This window comes from Panulirus ornatus, chromosome 58 (assembly GCF_036320965.1).
Source record: "Panulirus ornatus isolate Po-2019 chromosome 58, ASM3632096v1, whole genome shotgun sequence".
NCBI lineage: Eukaryota > Metazoa > Arthropoda > Malacostraca > Decapoda > Palinuridae > Panulirus > Panulirus ornatus.
The window spans coordinates 20,439,878-20,457,489 of NC_092281.1; the positions used below are offsets into that span (position 1 = coordinate 20,439,878).

The following is a 17,612-nucleotide window of genomic DNA, read 5'->3' on the forward strand; positions in this document are numbered from 1 at the left end:
GACTTCATATTTTTTCTTTTTAAAAATGAGTTTGTTTTTAAAAAAGGTTTAAAGGGTGTGTGTTGAAGAAGATATATTGTTGCAGAGGATTTAAGTGATCTTTCCCGAATATCAAAAGACGTTTCTGGTGATCAGAATGTTGGAATTCTCTCTCTCTCTCTCTCTCTCTCTCTCTCTCTCTCTCTCTCTCTCTCTCTCTCTCTCTCTCTCTCCCAGATATAATCCGTAATGTTGAAACTCGTACATCGTTAAAGGTTCCTCTTGTCGTTTTAAGATTATGAATATTTAGAAATTTGCATAACCTAATACGATTAATTTTGTCGACGGGTCAGAAACATAGTGCATTCAGTTAGTCAAAAAAAAAAAAAAGAAACCATAAATGCAAAAAATGTTAAGGCATTTTTTTTAACTTTCAGGTTTTAACGTTTGCACTATATCAGATATTGTCAGATTTTCAAGTGTTAATCGATTTTAAAAGCGTTCTGACGAAATTCATCCCTTTTTAACACACACACACACACACACACACACACAGAGAGAGAGAGAGAGAGAGAGAGAGAGAGAGAGAGAGAGAGAGAGAGAGAGTTAATTGCAACATCACAAATCACAACCCGACACTTGGTTGTTTAGCCTTCGGCTGCGGAGTGACATTTTTCTTCTGAAGAAGGCGAAGGTGGCGACAGGTGCTGTGCCGTGGCCTGACCATTATTACGCTCACAGCAGCCCTTGACATGCCCAAGTTATTACTAAGCATTTGACTACGTGTTTTTCTTTTTTTTTCTTCTTCTTCGTGCCCTTAGATTATGTGGCAAAAAGTTCTTGGCCGACTGAAAAAAAAAAATAATTGAAAAAAAAATTTAGATCATCGTTGATATAATTTTCATTGTCATCATCAGAATAATTATCGAATTATCATCATCATCATTTTCGACGTTCCAAGCATTATCATTTTCTCTTATTTTTTTTTTGCCTCCACTTTTTCATCAGCAGTGTGGTCATTATCGTTCTGTTTACTTCTGTCTATGTAAGGGTACAGCAAGACCCGGATCATCTCTGATCTTAAGACATTTGTTTACCGTAAACCAAAAAGGACCTCCGTCTTTTTACAGTTTTTACATCGATAATTGTAAGGTAAATGACGAAAGGATTCCTTGGTAATATAGAGAGGCGACGTTGTGAATTTACGTTGTAAATCACCTACATAAGAACTAAGTTTTTAGAGGATTTGAAGATCAATTACAGTCATATTTCTTTTTTTTATGTGTGTGTGTGTGTGTGTGTGTGTGTGTGTGTGTGGGAGGGGGGGAGCTTGTATCAAGACTGGCTGCCTCAGGTAAATAACGTGGTTAAGTTTACTGTTTGACGTGAAATCATCATACGTGTCGACACTCGGTTTTTATGACGGAGAGAAATCACTTTAATCACTTAAGTGCCTCGAGTTCTTTCTCATGTACAGGTAATCAAAATTTCTTCTATTTTTTTTTTCATATATTTCTTTTATTCTACGTTCATCGTCAACGGACGCACCACGCCATCAGTGTTTCCCTTTCACTAACATGGTGGTGGGGAAGGGTTTCACTCTTTCGAGACCATCTCACTTTCTCTCGTCCATCCTTATCTTCCTTTATCGTGGCCCTCGGGTGTGGGCGATTGCACTGGAGGCGACCCAGCTAGCCCATCCATCCACATAAGGTTATAGTAAGGTCTAGTAGCCACTCCATCCCCAGGGTTCCGACTGACTGACCGCTGCAGCAGAACATGAAAGTTTGGTGGCTAACCCACCCAACATGAGGCGACCCGGCAACCGGTTTTTCCGTGTTTTGTTCCGTTCAAAGAAGGTCTTCCTTAATGGTAAGAGAGAGGGAGACATAATTCTCGTCGTGGTTATTACAGTTATCATGTGTAGTATACGGGATGACGTCGCGTTGTGAGAAGGTGATTTTAACGGTTTATCTACGCAGCTTGTAGCACTGGGATAAGTAGAACACTGCCTTTTAAAAGGTTTATCTACGCAGCTTGTAGCACTGGGATAAGTAGAACACTGCCATTTTCTCTGTTCATTGACATTAAATAGATTGTATTTTTCACATTGATAAAGAGCAGTGTTTGTCATATCGTTATTGGCATGAGCCACGAAGATTTCTATCCTTTCATTAAATCCAACTGGGTCATATCTTTTTTAGATATAGAGATCAGCAACGAAGTTTATTTCGAATTCGCTTAAAAAAAAACCCATAAAAACTCTTGGGTCATCTCTCTCTCTACTCCGTCACCGGCACGTCTGTCGTTTATATAACATCCACAAAGTTTCCTTCTTCTTTTCGTTAAAACTGACATAAAAAAAAAAAAAATTTCGAGCAGACTGGGTCATTCCTTAACCCGTCACCAGGGGGTCGAGTCCGCTTCACCAGGAACTAATCACAGTAATCTTGGCTCCCCTACTTTCTCTCTCGTACTGCCCAGCAGTGTGGTCAGTGAGTGTGACCGTATTGAGACATAATTTTCAGAAGCTCACCCGGTAGGTAGCCGATGGGCACCGCAGATGAGCTAGCCTTCCCGCTGGACCTCTCCACAGTACATAACACTGCTAGCCATGGCTTCGATGTCAGATGTCCAACTTAATCAGGATCGTATTTCCCCCTCTTCTGTCATCGGGATATGAGATTTCGTTGCTACGCTTTCGTGAACGCTATTGTATCATGGTGGTTCGTGTTACAGTCGTGAGTAGATAACCTGATTTTTATTGGTTTTCCACAGATGTTGGATAGATAAGCCGATTAAACCTGCTTTCATCTTATCATGATTTCTGTGATTTTAGTTGACATACGGTTGGTGAACATGATTACGACTATTGTATCGTTAAATGCTCGAAATATCAATCACTTAAGGTGATTATGGTTCAATGTATTGTTCAGGTTGAGATGACACTACCAGCAGTATACACTGACAGTAAGGGAAGACATTGAGGCATCGAATTATGATTTCAAACGCCCTTTGCCAGCCTGTTTGCTTACATAGAGAACATCATCTAGAATGCCAAATACACACACACACACACACACACACACACACAAGGAGGGTATATAAATAAGGTGGCAGAAATACACATTCAACAAACCTCCACTCAACACAATTCAATAAACATACCCCATACATCTTCCTTCACGCTCTACATCTAACCTCATGTTTCTCCACCTGACCTACATTGACCAACCTCTTTTTTTTCTAACCTTAAAAAACGGGAAGAAGACGTATACACATAAAAAAAAAAGGGCGGTGGCGTGAAGGGGGCGATAGTTGGTGTACACTTTCACTTGAGCTACTTGATCTGAGGGTGTGTGAGGGGTTCCAGTGAAGGGCCTGGTATATACGTATTTAATCTACTTCTGGGGAAAACAGAATCGCTGTCATGATCGTATCTGAGATACAGACGGGGCGTTTAAAATTATGTCTTGGACAACACTGAGATCGGATGGATGGGGTTGGGTTGGTTTCACCTTGTGGCCTTATACTGATGTACTTGTCTCGGTCTTGGCCGTGATGTGCCTGCATCAATTTGATGGTTCATAAAGGATGGTTTCGTATGAAGAAAACAAGCAAAAAAAGTGGCTGTCAGTATGCTGGTGAAATGATTTATTCTGGCTGTATTTGTTGATTAATGTCTTCATGTCAATGTTGTGCTGTTCTGCTAATTTTTCTTCTGGTATTATTTACATAATGTCATTACAGTTAGCAACAGTTTTTCTTCTCCTGCTTCAATTTAGCATCTCCGAGTGTGGTTGGGTGTTGGCCTATACCACATGGGAAATGAGGGAACACACCTTTCTCTCTTTAGATTGTATTATGTTCCCACACGTTTCCATTTGAAATGGAAATCACTGATTTTCCTTCGTAAGCATCACAAGAAATACAGCTGCCCTTACGCTGAACTGACTTTGAATTCCCGATCACACTGAACATCTACACTTCTATAGTAAGCTATCATAACCTCGACCATTTCCGTGAACGTTTACGACAAACGAAGGTAGACAGGTTCTCTCCCTCCTTAAATTTCGCTTTAGATCTTCCGTGATAAAAATGAAGATTTAGTTACGTTTACTGACAAGAAGAAAAAAATCATGAACGGACGACCTTGCGGGTATGTTTTGACGGATTAGAATGACCATTCTGTTTATTGCTAGAGTCAAGATTACTCAGTTAATCATGGGACGTGATCAAGGAGCTGTCAGTGCTCCCAGCCGTGAAGCAGTTAGGGTTACCAAGCAAAAACTTGCCATACGGACGAGGCTATGGTGGTGGTGTTGGTATGTGTAGCCTACGTGCCGTTTAACTGTATGGGTGGGCCGGCCCGTCAGGTTCACCAGGCGGCACCCATGCCAGAAACGTCACCTTGGTGTAGCGGTGGTTCTACTTGCTGACCGTGAGCCATTCACGGGCCTCCCGGGGTAGAGCCCGCAGAGGTTCGAATCCTAGTCGTGGCAATGTGTTCGCAGTTAACCCAACTGTTCTTCCTCGCCTATGGGATATACATATGTGTGTGTTGGTGTGTGTGTGTGTGTGTGTGTGTATACAGTATTGATATGATGACTTCATAAGGGCAATCGGTTACCCTTCACATCTCGACTAGCATTAAAAAAAAAAAGTGTTTGGTAACCACATGCCTCTACTGCTGCCGTATGGAAGGAAACCTCTTGTTGACGAGTTTCGCTGCTTTGGAAGCCAAGCTGTTATAATCTCTATGAAAGCCTATGTATGGTCACTCACATCCGTGCGGTTGCAGAGTATGATAAAAAAAAAAGTCTGCCTAATATTCATCCATCATATTACATATTTCTGTGCTGATAATAAAAGACTTTCCATCAATACAGACATATGCATTCAGTCGTTACACAATACAGACACTTTTGTTTGATGATTACACAAATGCCTTCCATGTGCTTATCGATTGGTTTTGTCAAATGAGTCAACTTTGTTAAACTGAAAATCTACGATGCATTTAAAGATTCAAGTAACTGAGATGCCTTATGAGTGAACTAGTAATATCCTATAATATATTAGTGGAAATATAGACCTGAATTATTGAAGGTGTGTTGTAAAAACTTCAACCTTAAACTACTAATGTTTCCCCAATATTCATGTCAGTATTGTTTTGTGACGTTGCAGGTGGCGGTGTAGGTGGCTTAGGCGGCGGGAACGGCGGCGCTGGAGGCTCCTGCACCAACCAAGACTTCCTGACGAACCTGCTGGTGTACCAGTACCTCTCCGGCAGCATCCCCGGCGGCCATGGGGGCTCCCATCCACAGCTGGCTGCGCTCCTCGGCTCGGTCAGTCCCTCCCACACAGTTCATCATCATCACTCGCCCTTGTCCTCCATTATCATCCACGCTGCTCTCTCGATTCCCTTCATCGCTGTCTTATTGAGTTCATTTCGTAATTCCCTGGTTGGAAGAATACATTAGTAAGATTAACCAAAGATATTTCTTAAAGGAAATAGTTTTCAAAATGTGAAAAGGCGTTTGATGTATATTCTAATTCAGCCTCATCATGCAAGTATTGACCAAATATCAAGTAACGGATTTATTTAGTATCAGACAACACTCTGACAGACTGTGTCACCACCCAGGCTGTCATTTATTCAAGATTAGAATACCTTTCGTTCATTCTTGAGTTGCGAGGAGTTCAATTTCGTATTGAAAAGGTCACAAGAATTCGCTTCGAAGTAAACCTCTTGCGATCAAATGCTTGTGTTAGGAGGGTTCTGTCTGAAGGTATGCTGAGGCGTCCATGGATGACACCTTTCCCCTTTGTTCTTGCAGGGTCCGGCGACGACCACCGTCACCACCGTCTCGAGGACGTTGACAACGCTGGTGGTGGACGTGCCCCCTACCACCCACTTCACCACCTCGACCACCTCCTACGTCACCACGATCACCTCCATCGAATCCAAGGTCATCCCCGTCATCTTCCGTGGCTCCAAGATCACCACCACCATTACCGACTCCAGCGAAGAGGTGAGGTCACCGGGGAAGCTTGTGTGACCTGGAGGACAAGTTCTGGTCACTTCTGCTAAGGTCATGACACCTAGCAACTTTGCCCTTAGAAGGTCATGAGGCCTAGCGACCTTGCCCTCAGAAGGTCATACCTGACGACCTTGCCCTCAGAAGGTCATACCTAGCGACCTTGCCTTTAGAAGGTCATGATGCCTTGAAACCTTGCCCTCAGAAGGTCATGCTTAACGACCTTGCCTTTAGTAACCCGACCACAGTGCAAAGCTGAATGCTGTGATGAGAAGTGACTTGACCTTTAATGGACAGGGATTGACTTTGCACACCATTAACACATTTTCAAGAACAAGTTCTATATATGTAGTGACCACACGTGACTGTATTTACGTAATGACCTTTTGGAGAATGCGCCAATCAAGAGGAAGACTAAAACAGTTGAAGATTAATGGAAACAACTGGGAATGTTTGGGCAAGACTGGGGGGCACTGACCTCCGTCTGCTGGGCATCGAAATCAGGGGTCGTGACCTTTCACCGCGGCACACATGTGGGTCAACCCTCGGTGCTGGTCATTCCTACTGTTCCCTGCTTTACTGGCGAGCACCACTGCTGCTGACGACGACCCCTGCCCGCCCACAGCTCGCATTTGTCACAAGACCTACTCTGGAATATAGACGATTACAAACTGACGCACATTTGGTAATACGAAACCACGAACACTCAACTGCACCAGATCCTCAGCCAACCATTATGGTTCTCAGCTTACCTCTTTAAACCATGATCAAATAGGGGGTAGGAATAGGCTGCCTTTGCCTCAGGAACCAAGAAGGGTCAGGCTGTGGGTAGAGGGGCGAGGGCGTGGAGAGATAGAGAGAGAGGGGAAGGGAAAGAGTTACACAGAAATAGCAAAGTTATGGATGGAGGGACTGCAGTTCGGGTAGAGGTGCTGGGGTGTGGTTCGAAACGTGACAGTGATAGGAAGGAACCAGGGTGTGAGTGAAGAGGCTTGGATGTGTATAAAGGGGTTCATCTGTGGATGGTTTGGATGTGTGTGGATGGGCTTCAATGAGGGTTAAAGGGGCTGGGGTGGTGAAGCTCAGGTGTGAATGGAAAGTCTCGAGTGTGGATGGAGGGAATGGATGAGGGTGGACGGACTTGTGAGTAGGTGGAGATGCTCTTGTGTGGGTGAAAGGACATGTGGGACGTCGGTGGAGAGGGGTCTGTTGGGGTTGGGAGTGGGTATTAGGTTCGGATGTGGGCGTCTGGACCAGAAATATAGACATGATGAGGAAGCCATAGCGTACAGAAGTTACGGATACGTTTAATGTTAAGGATGTGTAGGTCTGTACCCTGAGCCTGAACAGACCTGACGCCAGAGGACCTGCATCAGATGACCTCAGATGACCATGGGCATGACGCACGAAGACCCTCCAACGGATGACTTGAGATGACCGGCAGTTGTCCTGAGGCCATTGGGCTGTACCTGCTTACGCATTTGCGGGATAAGTAACAACTTTCTTTTTCAGCATTATTACATACGTGTTGTCAGTGGGCTGAACCAGGGCATATACCTGGCGCATACCTGAGGAGTCTTCACCCACCCTCACAGCCCGGGCTGGGCCCTGGCAGTCGGAAACAATGGGAAACCACGGAGTGATCTGTATTACCCGGCTGTGGATAAGAAGTCGTGGTTTGAAGTTTATATACATGACAGCTAGAAACTGGATGTGAGTGAATCATGCCATTTTTTTTTCGTCCATTCTTTGAACTACCTCGCTAAGGCGGGAAACGTCGTGAAACAGAGAAAGAAATATACACATATATTTTTTCGTCTTTTTTTCGAATCTGTTCGCTGTCTCGCAAGGTAGCGCCAGGCATAGGTGAAGAGATGACCTTGTTCGCTCACATCCATTCTCTAGACGTCATGTGTAACGCACCGAAACCAAAGCTCCTTACCCACGACCAGGCGCCACACACCTTCCCGTGGTTTCCCCTGACCGCTTCGTACACCCTGGTTCAGCCCAATGACAGCACGTTGCCCACTGTATGCCACAGTTCAATTCGCTGTATCCCATTCACGCTTCACACCTTCCTGCATGTTATGGCCATGATATTTCAAAGCATCTTTCACTCCATCCTTCCACCGCCTCCGTTTTCATATTTTCCTCGTTTCTTCCACATCTCACATGTAAAACTTCTTAGTCATCCTCTCGTCACTCATCCTGTCCATATGTCCAAACCATTTCAGCACAATCTTTTCAAATATATCATATATACTCGTCTTTCAACCATAACTCTCTTTTTTACCTGTTTTATCGACCAACCCTTTGGGATGAATGAATAGCTGGGTTGACTGTGGACCGACTGCCGCAACCAGGATTCGAACCACATGCAGTCTTCAGACATTTCTCTTCCAAGAAACCAAACCTATTCCGTACACTTTCATCGAGAAACCACGCCATGTATCCATCTTTCTCTTCTCTCTCCACACACCTCTCAATGCATACAGGCCCTTGGCCCCAGCATCCAGCTTATGGCACACTTCAGCTCCCATGGTTCTATTCGATGCCATTTCCACTCCCAGAGATCTGAACACTTCACTTCCAGATTCTCTCCATTCCAACTCACACTCCAGCTGACCTGTCTCCTCGCACTGCTAAACATAACAACTTTGCTTTGCTTTTATTTACCCAAATCTGCCATCCTATCATGGAACACATTCAAAAGTCCTTCAAAATAATCCCCTCATCTCTATTTACCTCAATTCTGCCTGTTATCATTTCTTATTTCCCCCTTTTTTCACTAATGTTCCAATTTTTCCTTGTTCTCCTCACACTATCAACCTCCATCAAAAATTCTTGTTCTCTCTGAACTTCTCAGGTTAACGTTCACCTCATTTCTCATTTACCCTCTTTTTCAGCCTCTACACTTTCCTCTTGACTCTTACCGTTTTCTCACTCCCACTCCATCCTTGCATGTAACATCCATAGACCTCTCTTTTCTCCTTCACTGACACTTTAGATGTATATGTTGAACAGCAGATGTTACTCACCGGTATATATGTTGAACGGCAGATGCGGCTCACCGATGCATATGGCGATTCTTCATCCTGCCACTCTTTACCTTATCTCGCATGCCTACCATCTACTTCGCGCTTGCCACACATTTCTCTGGCGAGTATAAGAAATGCTTCGTTAGATACCTCCCATTCTTTACCAACTCCCCTAATTTTGTTTCCTCTCACCTTTCCCTATTCTCCAATCAATCTCTCCTGGCATCTCTTCACACAAGCCTCTTTTCCAAGCTCACTCACTTTCGCCACTCTCTTCCCGTCTAAATCATCTCTTCTTTCATCCTGAAGTCATTATGAATTTTCATCATTGCCTTCACCAACTAATGCATCAGACGTCCCACCAGCTGCCCTTAGCACATTTACATTCAAGTCTCTCCTTTGCAAGCCTGTCACCTTGCCCATAATCCAATAATGCCCGCTTCACCATACACACGCTCACTCACGAATATCTTTAAACCACGTAGGTTTTCCTAGTCACCGTACCTTTTCCCAGCACACACACAACCTATTCACCATTGTCATTCACAGCACTGGGGCACTACATGACCACTCCTCCTCCCCCGGCCAAATTAATTGAGGGGAATAAAGTAGGTTATTATAAAAGCAGTAAATGAATCACGGTCAATGAATATAAATGCAAACAGTTTATATGTCAGGTCACTGTCATCTACCTGACTGATATAGCTTTAATTGGTGTCGTCTGTATACTGTGCACTAAACGATACAAGTCTGTCTGTATCTTCTCGTGGTAATATCTGATAGTGGACACCTACTAAGTTTTAGTCATAATATTTGGGTCAGTTTAGCAGCGTCCCCAAAGGTTTTAGTAAATGATTAGATCAGCCTCCTCCTTAAGACATGAATCAATCCATGGTATTAAACGTCCTGTAATTCTCCTGAATCATAGTCTTGTATAACGGTGTGAAACAACGAAGCATAACAGCAATAGTTCAAGAATGAATGAAAATTGACATCTGTCCAAAATATTTGCCATATATCGATCAATTGAGTATAGATGACTTACGTTACCAGGCCTCACTTTGCTTACACCCTGGTCCGACCGAGTCTATCAGAAAGATACATGTCGCGGTTATTTAGCTGTTGCTGCTAATACAGAGACGAGCAAAATAGGTCAGACTAAAGACGATAACTTGTGCTTCTCATCTCTATCTGTAGCCCTAAATATCTTGAAATGTAGACTGATATTTTGTTAGCAAAAAGAATTTCTATTTGTAAATGTAGCGCCAGTATGTGCATGATGAAGTTTAGTGACATGTTGATGATGTGTTGCAGGTGATCACGGCTACGGAATACTTCACCGAGTCATCTGTGCTCCAGCCTTCCCTCGTGAAGACGCTGCCTGTCCACATTACTATGACGGAGACCAGCACTCGGGGCCTTGATGGACGATACACACTGTTTGATATGACCCCGGGTCCTACCTCTGTCGTCCACGAGCCCATCCCAACGGCTACTTTTGACCTCGACGCCACGGGGTTGGATCTAGGCAACCTAGACTTGTCGCAGTTAGATCTGACGGGTTTCGCTGGCAACGCACCATCTTCTAATGGCGATAATAGCCAAGTTCTGTCGGTGCTCTCCTCCCTGCTGCAGAATTATGGTGATCAGCCAAGTGATCCCTATAGCCCTCTTCCGAGGAACCCTGGTGGTTCCAACAACCGAGATTTTAGGGGCCCTGCCCCTAGGAACAGAGACGTCGGGGTCACTAGATTTAGTGATACCCCAGATTACCCGGATTATGAAGATCCCGTGGACGATACTCCGAAGTTTAACGTGTTACGCGGGTTTACCCTGAGTGACCGTCTGGCTAGCGTGACTTCAGGCTCCCCATCTACGGGCAGGGCGGCCACGGACACACGCTACAGCAAATTCCAGCGCAAGGAGAGGGTTGACAACAATGGCATTAGTACTACAGACTCCACGCCCAGGGAAAACGAGAGATTCTCCGCTTCGACCCGACGACGCACGTTCTCCAGGTCTGGGGATCAGAGACGGTCTACGAAAGGAAGCAGTGGCAACAGCCGCGCTCCAAGCACACGCTTTGTCCCAGCTGTAGAGGCACAATATTTCGAGGATGAGACTCCGACGTTCCGTCCTTTCGGTCAGAGGCGTGACCGCGAGGCATCGACAACCCGCCGCCGCGGAAACCTGGAAGATCGCGGACCGTCCTCACCTCTCCGTTCCAGGAGCATGCCGCGACCGCGCGTCACGACGAATTCCATACCGCCCATTGGCGGCGCACGAAAGGACGAGCGACCACGAGCCTCCCAGACTACCCAGGCCTCCCAGCCGCCTCCCGTGGAGGAACCAGAGCCTTCGCCGGTAGGGGGTCTGAGCACCGTCCTGACGATGTACATTAGCGGAACGGCGCCCGGACACTTTCACACGAGAGTTCAGACCATCTACCTTCGATCTCTCGGCTCCTCTCGCCGGCGGAGAGATATAAACGAGTTACCCATGACTAAGATATCCACATCTGCCACAACCACCACGTCATCCGTAAGCACCAAGACTGCTGACTTCCCGCCGTCAACAGATCCGCAGAAGATTGTCGAATTTCTGAAGACACTAGACCCCGCCCAAGTGCGACAGATGCTTCAGTCTCTTCAGAAGTGGGTCGACTTCTACAGCCACGAAATCCTGGATGAGAGCGACACCGCGACGCTGCCGGAGCTGACCTCCTCCCTCAGTATGGAGAACTCGGAGATTGACAGTAGCTCGACCACGGCACTACCGCACCCTCCGTCTTCCATCAGAGGCTCTCCAAGAGCCACCGACCTCTGTCCTGCACCACCAACGTTCACCACCACCGTCTACCGCACTGTAGTAGTCACGTCGGGCGTCGATCTAGGACTGTCTACTATGTAAGAAAAAAAAAAAATAAATAGATAAAAAATAATCTCCCAGCTCCCTTCTCTGGCTAGAAACGGGCTCCCCTGACCCCTGGAGCTGCCAGAGCAGGCGCCTGCCTCTTAAACATAAGGCTGGCCACACCTCAGTAACCCGGTGGTATTTATGCGTGAGTGTAATTGCTGTACATTTCAGCTTTGTGCGTACCTGGTCTGTATATAGGTGTGTACGTGTCGTGTGTACGTGTTTGCATGAGGGACCCACCCAGCTCAAAATAATCCAAATGCCTCAAAGGACGTCGAGGTCGACGAGGGAGTGCTCTAAAGACTTGCAGATGTCGCGGCGTTCGAGGACAAGCGCACGAGATAATGCCACTCTCTCGTGTTCCATTTCATCTCAGTGGAACGCTCTGTATCTCGACGCGTCGATGGTACTACAGAAGTGGCACGTTATCAGCGAAGATTGCGAGATTAAGTATTTGGAAAAATGATGAATAGTTCTTCACCGGAAGACATACACGATCTAAGCTTCCCCAAACCAACAGCATCCGGTCTTAATCCATATACTTTATCCGGACGTGAAAAAGGAATCTGGATATACGTTTTCTACCACACAAAACGTTTTCTAGATTCTTTTTTTCCGGTCACAAGTCTATAAAGCACATCCCCCCAAGTGTCGCATTGTGTACCGTACTTCCAATCGGAAACTTGGAAGATATCTAGCTTTTGGTATGTATCATATCATCGTTTGCACTTAGGAAAAGAATTGATCCGTGAATATTTAGACAAACACTTGTATCTGGAAAGAATCGCGTCTGAATCAATCGCCAAAAAAAGGCTTACAAGAGGACTAATGAATATTGTTGAATTTTCGTGTAAATGGTAACATTTTTATAACTAAATGTAGCTGAAATAAAAGTCGATTAGAATTTTTTTTTGCCTATAGATAGAAAAAAAGAAACATACATAAAGGTCACATTTTACGAAAGCCTCAAAAAAAAAAAATAATTGAACATGGGGAAAAAAAAACGAAAAAAATTTTGTTGCAAATACCTGGCGATTGTTTCAGTTCTGATCCACATATACAGTAATATTGTTATACATTTACCAATGTATTCTCGACTGTCTACAGTATTGTATGAGTCTTGTTAATTATCTAGAGTCTATGATATTTAGAAATATATATATATATTTTTTTTTTTGCAATAGTGACATTGGGAATCTATCTGATATGTTTACTGGACTGTCTTCTCCAGGGCATTTTTGTAGTCACTGAATGAAATTAAAGATTATAGATGAAAGGTTTCGAAAATCTGTTTATATCTGTACCGTTACTTGTTCTTAGGGATCTTATTTTTTTTCATGACTGGATACCAGACACCACTGGTTCATTCACCAATCAGCTTTGCAATATCAGTATAACCCTTCCCTCCCAAAAAAAAATAAAAAATAAATGCTGATTGCACACTTTTCCTCTCCACTCTCTCTCTCTCTCTCTCTCTCTCTCTCTCTCTCTCTCTCTCTCTCTCTCTCTCTCAAAATCTGCTCGCTCACCAAAGGTTCTATTGCCCCCAAGAGTTAGTTAGTTTCATTGTGTATGAGTAAGTTACCACATAAATCAATACAACCCTCCCCCACTTTTTTTTGTGTATTTCCTTAAACTTATCGATGATGTAGATGAACTTTCTGAACGTAAAGCACTGACCGGGAGTCTGATGTAGTAAGAGGGTAAAACCCTTCCGTTGACGAAATTACATTAAGAACTAGGTTTACGTCGAGGGCACTCCATGATACAAATGAGAAATAACCTGACAGGAGAACCTGTCGCTATGTTTTAGCTGTCACAGTCCTTACGAGTTCAACGAGTCTTGACGTGACTATGTTTTCTCATTTAACTGACTGGACGTCCTTAGTTTCACAAGGAAACTCTTAGCCAACTTACAGTCAAGGGTTTGAACGATATGAGGGAATCTGTTAAACGAGTCTTAAAGATCAAGCAGTTCAAGCAAGGGTCGCAATTCGATTGAAAATATAAAAAAAAAAAAAAAAAAGAATCAGGTCTTTTTGTGATAATTTGTCAAACGATCATTACTGTCATGGTGTGAGGAGGATAACAGGTCAACAACGAGTGACCAGACGGGCTTAAAAGGTATCCCTTATTCTGATCTCCTTCCACACACACTGGCAATACTAAGAACACACACCCCCATGTGACGAGGGCACATAGGAAGTCCAGACATTCGTGGGATGCACTCGAGCCTACCACTCAAAAAGCAGTATTAAAAACTGATGGACTCCCCAAGCCTCTTCCTGGGCATGTAGCATTGGGTGAGAACGCATGTGATATCTCTCCCCTCTCTCCCGCCCATACAAGAATGCCACGCAAGTCAAAGGGAGGAGTATTAGGGATACTGAGTCTAGTACAGGTGGTCGAAGTGTCAGCGAGCAAGTGTCTCCTGAGGATGTATTATCTCATGGGTGGTGCGCACAGCCTTTGTGGGTTAGGATTCTCAGGGGAACGACTGAAGGTGTTGTATCTGACTTCACGAGAGAGCTATGTTTGGTTTGAAGGAGTGGAATTAAAGCCTCTTTTATCTTTCTATAATCCCCTTTTTTTGGGGGGCTGATCGACCCTGTCAGTGTTTCCCGAGTCATCACCACCATAGCAGTCACAACCCCCCCTTCTCTGGTTCCTCTCTGAGAGCACCAGTTGATAGACACACAACACTGTTTGTAAAGAAATATAATAAAATAAAAATAAAATATTGACACAACGCCAAAACAGCATGCCAGTAGGTGTAATTTTCCTCTTAAAAAAGGGAAAAAGTATTGTACATATATATATATATATTGTTGTTCTCCTGGTGTGGAAACTAGTGTTTCCTCAGCTTTCAGGAGCATATTTTTTTTTTTTTTTTTTACATTTGAAAGTCATGTTGTTTTATATGTAAGGTTGTGACAGCTTCGCAATGACTGATTTTGGTAGAGTCATTCACTGAACACTGTCACAGCAACGAAGTCTCACTTTTGAACACTTGTCAGTACATCTTTATCATTCAACTAATAACGTGTTTATAGGTTAATGTATATACAATTATTTTAAGAATATGAATAAATCTTTTCTAATAACAGAACTTTGAATCCCCTTTCAATAAGCTGCAATGAATGTGATTTAAGTACCTTAAAGGTTCAGAGTTTTCTGTAAAATGTTCAGTGAAGTAACAAAGAAGAGGATGTGCATCACTTCAGTGGAGGTACAAGTGGTTACAGCCATGAAATGTTCTGCATCATTGAAATCGTTAAAAGAAAAAGGAAATAAAGCGAGACAGACCAACCGATAAACTGAAAAAATATGTCGAGAATTTTACTAGGTAAAGCATCCTCTTCACATTCTGAAACACACACACACACACACACAAAGAGGAAAGACCACAACTTCTTCAGATGTCACCAGGAACCAAACCATTATATTTAAAACTCGTATAACCAACTCCTCTCGTATAACACAACTCATAAGGTGAGTTGACAACTGTAAGTACAATCATTCTGACCAAACCTATTGTTATGTAAGTTGTTTCCTAATATATCTCGCGTCCTAAGAACCTCCTAACAAACCTCAGTTTCTAACACACCCCACAAATCCTTAAATACACACACACACACAAGACCACTGTTATGTAATGGAAGTCATGAGTGGGTCAATGCATATAAACAACGCAATACAAAATAACCGTATCCCTCCACTCTATCCTGGTAATCCTTGACGTAAACACCACATAGTCTGCTTCCCAAAAAGGAGGGAGTTTTGTACAGGCGCCGTAATCAATATTCTCTTAAGCGCCCGTCTTTCATGTATAGGGGTTTTATTAACACAAGTATAGAATACTGCTCACACATCTGGGGTGGCTCCTCCTCCACCTCTCTACTAACTACAGTGGAATCAAAAGTCTCTCGTCTCATCAATTACCCTGGCTTCACCTGTCTTCGACCTTCCTCTCCCGTGCGCTGGGATAAGCTGCTTTCTCTCCACGTGTATTATCTTGGTCGTTGCTCTCGCGAGCTGTCTGCACGTGTGGCACGCCCTTGGATGCTGCTTCCTAAGGTATCTGTGCAGAGACCGTTCACTTATCATTGTTATCATACGTCCTTCTTTATTCGAACAGCTAAGCTGTGGATCTCTCTTCCCTCTTCTGCCTTTCCTTCTTCATACAACCTTCCCTCTTCTGTCTTTCTCCTCTTCATACAACCTTCCCTCTTCTAAGACTTAGGTCTGAAAACATCTGCGAAACCCTAATGATTAATTTTCTACTTTCTTTTTCTCGTACTTCTTCTCTCACTAGAGATGGTCTTGATTGGGGTATGTTTAGCGCCTGCCATGTCGGTCATATGTATATATATATAAAACGAAGCTACAGTGTATCTTGCACTTGGTTTGATCGCGTTCTGTGCAACAGCTGTTCACAAAAGCCTGCCAGACCACCAGCGTACCTAAACCCCCAGCAATAAACACTTCTAATTTCTCTCTGTCACCCATTACATCTTTAACTGCCTGTCATATGTATATACTTCACATAAGACCTTAAGATCCCAACCCACGCTGAATCATCAAAGATCTGACAGGTTTTTTTTTCTTGTTACTGTGTTCACTGGCTTATGTAAGAACCACTAGACTAGACCTTGCCTAACCCACCTGGACTCGGGGACACACACACAGACACACACACACACACACACACACACAGACCCCACCCTACCCTTGCAATGGTCTAGTCAGGTGGAATCTATATGACGTACTTTTACCAATAGATTCAGCTATCTGAAGTTGTCACTCTAGCTACATGAAGCGTGTGAAGCTAGACTTGATTAAGGTGATAAAGAGCAAATTAGACGAACAGAAAATTCCAAAGCCCTAAACAGTTATCATCTTATTAGCAAGGCTATAGGAATAGATGAATAGAGGAACATTAATAACGCTGAGTATATTGTATGTTCTTCTTCGTCAATTTCCCATATTCCACAACTCATTAACCAGCCAACGACTAAATGTAAACATCTTTTTTCATGTATGACGCTGTCGACTCTACAGTGAACTGTAGAGGAGAGTGTACGAAATATAACTGACTATCAAGGTACTTGGTAAACTGAGAGCCTCATAATTGTGAGGATGTAGGCACATCTCTGGCGGCGTGTATAATATGTGGGTTACGATCGAGTATTACGTGGTACTGCAGCGTTCATTGGTTTCTGCATATCTTAAAAAGGTGAAAACAACAGATGTTGTGAGATTAAATTCAGCAGAAGACGAGAAGGCGAAGAGAAATGAGGGGATTTTAGATACATGATAAATAGATCACACTTGAGGGTTGGTTGGATAAACGATGTTAATACAGAATACAAGTGGATACAGGGATATAACCGAAAGAAAAGAGGAGTGAAGGAAAGTAAGAAGAAAGGAAAGGATTAGAGAGCAAAGCGAACGAAATGTCACGAAGTCGATGGAAAGATAAGGCAACAGAGAGAGCGACTGCAGCTCAGAGATGATGTTGTGATGGTGAGTGTGTGGCAGGGAGTATGGCTGGCTGGTGAAGTTCATATCAAACATACGAAGCGAGGTAAGACTTCCAGTGTCAACCCCTCTTCCCCCAGCCCCACCCTCCCGAGTTTTT

At 43.8% G+C, this 17,612-nt stretch overlaps 1 protein-coding gene across 2 annotated transcripts in view; it reads left to right on the top strand.

The window, feature by feature from the left end:
- The window catches only part of LOC139766634 (uncharacterized), a 242,455-nt gene extending 228,965 nt beyond the window's left edge, over positions 1-13,490 (top strand). For both annotated transcript variants that reach the window (XM_071695510.1, XM_071695511.1), the window contains 3 exons: positions 5,164-5,324; positions 5,817-6,011; positions 10,370-13,490. In XM_071695510.1, the coding sequence (XP_071551611.1) occupies positions 5,164-5,324; positions 5,817-6,011; positions 10,370-11,965 (1,952 nt within the window). In that variant the 3' untranslated portion in view covers positions 11,966-13,490. The remainder of the gene's footprint in view (positions 1-5,163; positions 5,325-5,816; positions 6,012-10,369) is intronic.
- Positions 13,491-17,612: the final 4,122 nt, after the last annotated feature.